Here is a 5,357-nt window from a genome sequence, read left to right as displayed (position 1 = left end):
CACACCGTTGACTGAAATAGTAAAGAAGAGTGTAGGTTTTCATTGGGGAGAATCTCAAGAAATTGCATTTAACACCATTAAGGATAAGCTATGTAAGGCACTTGTTTTGGCATTATCAAATTTTGATAAAACATTCGAAGTTGAGTGTGACACATCAGGAATAGGTATAGGAGCAGTGTTAATGCAGGAAAGGAAACCTATTGTTTACTTTAGCGAAAAGTTGAGTGGGGCAGCGCTGAATTATCCGACATATGACAAGGAGCTGTATTCACTTGTTCGAGCATTGGAGACTTAGCAGCACTACTTATGGCCAAAGGAATTCGTGATACACACCGATCATGAATCTTTGAAGCATTTGCAAGGTCAAGGTAAGTTGAACAAAAGACATGCGAGATGGATGGAGTTTATCGAGATATTTCCCTACGTCATCAAGTACAAACAAGGTAACGAAAATATAGTTGCTGATGCGTTGTCTCGAAGGTATGTGCTTTTAAATTCATTAAGCACTAAATTACTTGGTTTCGAACATATTAAGGGCATGTATGAATCTGATTGTGATTTTTCTAGTATTTATGCTTCATGGGACAAAGGTGCATTTGATAAATTTTACAGGCATGAAGGATATTTGTCTAGGGAAGATAAGTTGTACATTCCTAATTATTCTTTGCGTGAATTATTGGTAAGGGAAGCACATGGGGTGGTTTAATGGGACACTTCGGGCTTCAAAAGACTTTAAGCATGTTAGGGGAACATTTTTATTGGCCTAAAATGCGACATGACGTAGAACAAATATGTGGAAAGTGCATAACTTGTAAAAAGGCTAAGTCTAAGGTTCAACCCCATGGTTTGTATACTCCTTTGCTTGTACCCAGTGAACCTTGGGTAGACGTATCTATGGACTTTGTGTTAGGTTTGCCTAGGACAAAAAGGGGTCGGAATTCAATATTTGTAGTGGTCGATAGGTTTAGTAAGATGGCGCACTTCATACCATGTCATAAAACTGACAATGCTACTAATATTGCAGACTTATTCTTTAGGGAAATAGTACGTTTACATGGAGTACCTAAATGTATAGTGTTTGATAGGGACGTGAAGTTTTTGAGTCATTTTTGGCGTGATCTGTGGAGTAAGTTAGGAACTAAGTTATTATTTTCTACAACTTGTTACCCACAAACAGATGGACAAACTGAGGTAGTTAATCAAACTATGACTCAACTACTTAGAATAGTGATCAATAAAAATTTGAAATCATAGGAAGAGTGTTTACCGTTTATAGAGTTTGCATATAATTGAGCTACACATTCTACTACTTCGTTTTCTCCTTTTGAAATTGTTTATGGTTTTTGTTCACAAAATAATTCTTTCGATTTAAAACTATCGCAAGTGTACTGTTCGTAACAAGTAATAAAGTGAATTTTTAAAAGTTCGAATATCGTCTCTCAGAGATTGAGTAGTTCAATTCTATATAATCTAGCCTTAACCAAATCTAATTGAGTGAAAATATGGTCTAAATGCAAAAAGCCCTAATTTCAATTAAAAACCCTAATTTCGCTAAAAAAAACCCTAATTTCTATTGAAACCCCTAATTGCTCAATTAGAAACCCTAATTTCGAAATTTCTCTAATTAAACAACTCAAACACTCAAGTAAATGAAATTATGCAAATTCAAAAGCTAATTTATGGAAATGAATCAAACTAAAGTCACTAGGATCACGAATCCCCAATTGAAGTTATAAAAACCCTAATTTCATAAAATTAATGACCCGACGGAAATTTGCCAATTCAATGTTCCTAATTCTATCCAATATATTTTCTCCATATATATTAGACCTATTCTTGCATACCACCAGCCTATATCTCTATGGATGATGCAACTATACAAGAATGCATGTGGTTTTGTTAACAATTAAAGAATTGCATAAAGCATAGGGGTATATCTCTATCCCCTATCGGACCCTATGTTAATTTACACCTTATCAAACCTATTTCACTTCTCTCGAATGTAAGAAATAAGTCATCAACACTCACACAATCATTGGCCACTAATTGGGGAAGAAAATTAATGCATGTAAACAAATCTAGTTATCCAAACGAGTCTTTATATTAAATTCATGAAATATGGAATTAAAATAACAAACAACGGTTCATCGATCACCTAGTAATTGAAAACCTAGCCTAGAATATTCATAATTATAGAAAAAACAAAATTAATAAATAGAAAGAATAGCACCCGTACGAAAATTCTTGAAATCTTGAATAAAACCTTGAAACCCCGCTTGAATTCTTGTGAAATCGGCTTCAAGTTCATGTTCCTTGCCTCCAAAATTTGTATTTTTCTTCTCCCTGGACGTTCTGCCCTATTTCTGATGAATTTTGGCTTTTATATCATGTCCTCACGGAGCTCCGAAAGAGTTTCAAATTTGAACCATGCGACCGCATGGTTCAAATTTTCTGCTCAATAAAATCCCTACCTCCTCATGTGTGGCCGCATGGTATAGTTACATGCGGCCGCAAGGTTGTAACTTTACAACCTTGCTATCTTGGTCCCTGAACTCCGTTTTCTCTTTTCTTGATCTCTTTTTTTTTCTTTACTTTGTTCCATTATCAAATATTGACTCCTAATTGATGTTTGGGTCAATCAATTCCTTGATCACTTGCTCGGCTCATCTTTTGATTAATTGCAATTTAGTCCTTCATCTTTCACTTTTCTTCAAATCAGTCCAATGTTATTTCTTTCTTCCTCCAATCATCTTGTATCGTCCTCAATCTCATACTTGGTATATTTTCATTCTAGTTCTGCACTTTAGCTCAACTTTCCAATATTTGCACCTTTGGTCCTCGAACTATAGCTTTGTTCCGTTTTGGTCCTTTTTCGGCTCTTTTCTTCTGAATTCCATCTTTTCCATAGAAACACCTATATTGCATGAATTTAACGAGATTAAGTCACAATTCAACTTTTCGTCCATGTTTAAGTCATGTTTGTGAACTAAATAAGTGTGTAAAAACACACTTATCAAATCCCCCAAACTTAAACTATTGTTTGTCCTCAAACAATGTAGTGACTTAATGCTAAACAAACATGGCTTAATAGCTTGCCGTGTCTCAAGATTGGACTTAGTAATAATAATAGAAACAATATCAAGAGTGCGAGAATTGAATCAACCTTTACTCATCAAATGCAATACTCAACGTGTGTGTGTGAACTCATGCCAATATATCAAGCTTATGATTAGTTTATCCTAGACCCATAGTGGTCAAATTTATCCTTACGTCACTTGAGAGATACACAATCCCTAAATGTATTCTTTTCACACAATTTCTCCAAGGTGTATTCTTAGGTTAGGAGTTTAAACAATTCTAATCCTTACCCTCTCTTAGTTTGGATAGATTTTACCATTACAAGTTCACGTATCAACAAGTAGAGACTCTCCTTATTTTGATTGCTTCAACCTTTTAGGATTAAACTAAGCTACTTGCCTCGCATCGAGGTTATAGTTCTGTCAACCAAATGTCCAACGAGGGTTTTTATTTTTATTTTTATTTACTTTTTTTTGTGCGTGTCATCTTCTCATTTGCTTTCTATATAACCCATGTAACGAGTTTTAGGCGATGACTCCTAAACCAGTTGACTTTAGGGCACCAGGTTTTAAACCCTTGCAGTCTTATTCACTCGAGTTATACAGGCTCGATAAGATGACTTTTTATCAATTTCTCCCTTTTCTTGCTTTCTATATGACCCTTGTAACGAGCTTTAGGCCGATGACTCCCAAACCAGTTGGCATTAGGGTATCAGGTTTTAAACCCTTACAGACTTACTTGCTTGAGTCATGAAGGCTTTTTGAGAGAAGTGATCATTTTCCACTTTTTACTTTATGCCCCTTCTTTGTTTTTCTAGACATTTGACTTCCAAAACCATCCTCACTTAAAGCTTTCACCTATTTCTCACCTTCCGGGTTTAAACAATCCACACATTATAATTTCATGCATGGAGCCCCCATTTATCTCCATGTTTCCCTACAATGGCTCAATCATCTCCAAAATATCTTAAAGTGGTATTACGGGTTAATGTTATAGAGGGTTATTCTAGGTTTCTCCTAGTTTATTCTAAAATTTCAATCAATAACTTAACACATGACATGAGTGGCGTGCAAAAGAGTGTCAAGCAATGCATCAACAAGTATTAGCAAATTAAATCCTACACTAAATCCAAAGTTTCTAGCTTATACATGTCCAATAATCACATCATAGCCGGCAAGGCTACCAAACCCACACAAGCATGCAAACGTTCATCAAAATTCGCTCATCAAGCATGCATCATGCAAAAACTTGTCAAAATTAACGATGGATTGTGAATATGCAAAATAATTATATGCCGAATATTTGTTTGAAATTATGCTACCATCCCCCAAACTTATACAATACATTGTCCTCAATGTAAAATGTAAAGTTAAAATGGCAGAATTTAAAACATGGACACAACTTGGCAATAAGAGATTAACAAAACTCCCCTAATCAATTCGGTGGCTGTGGTGTGAAGCTAGGACCCGTAGCATCATCTTCAGGAGGAGGTGGGAGACGAGATAGGACTTGTCTCAGCAACTCGAAATGCTGTGCTTGCTCGGCCTAAATGGCTTGAAGACTACTTTCCATATTTCCCAAGCGATCCCAAGTTTCGTTCACACGCCACTGTATGCCATCCATTCTCCCAGCGTACATGTTGAACCTACCATTCATAGTCTCTACTTCCCTTCTTGCAGCTGTGGCTTCATTCAAAGCACCTTTTGTGTAGTCTCGGGAGGAGTAGAGGTCTCTCTGCACTTTTTCAACAGTGGTGGTCATCGTCTCGAACCTCTGCTGGAGATTTTGTATATCCCTGCTAGTTCCAGTGGCTGTGGCAAATATCTGTCGAAGTAGCTGCGAATCCATCTCAACTGGTTGTGGCGGGGCTTGTGGTAAGTATAAATCTTCAGCAGCTTGTCCTTATTCCTGTGCATTTTGTCTTTACTGCTCAAGTCTGTCTTGCTCTCTCTTCCTTACCCTAGCTCGTTCCTGAGCTTCAAATGTAGTGAGCTTTATCAATAGGCTGGATTTCTCAAGCATCTTCCCTGCCTCAACTGCGATGCGATGTGGGTTCGATATTATAGCACATGAAGACCCAAAGGATGGCTATGGAGGGAGTAAGCTCAATTTGATGCTATTCTGCAGTGGATAGGGGCCAAGCATTTTCCCTTCCCAAGAGAACCTCCCCCACTTCATTCCAATTGAATTGAGTGGGAATCGGGACCACATTGTCCAAATTAAGATTGTAGAAGTCATGAATGACGGCTGGGGAGAACATTATCCACTTACCTCGCACC

At 37.1% G+C, this 5,357-nt stretch overlaps 1 protein-coding gene across 1 annotated transcript in view; it reads right to left on the bottom strand.

Annotated features, from left to right (window-relative positions):
• The window catches only part of LOC111366966, a 15,275-nt gene extending 10,349 nt beyond the window's left edge, over positions 1–4,926 (bottom strand). The window contains exon 1 of the mRNA XM_022987646.1: positions 4,728–4,926. Within this exon, the coding sequence (XP_022843414.1) occupies positions 4,728–4,926 (199 nt within the window). The remainder of the gene's footprint in view (positions 1–4,727) is intronic.
• Positions 4,927–5,357: the final 431 nt, after the last annotated feature.

This window comes from Olea europaea, chromosome 18, assembly GCF_002742605.1.
Source record: "Olea europaea var. sylvestris chromosome 18, O_europaea_v1, whole genome shotgun sequence".
Lineage (NCBI taxonomy): Eukaryota > Viridiplantae > Streptophyta > Magnoliopsida > Lamiales > Oleaceae > Olea > Olea europaea.
This window is presented reverse-complemented; position numbering and strand designations above follow the sequence as displayed.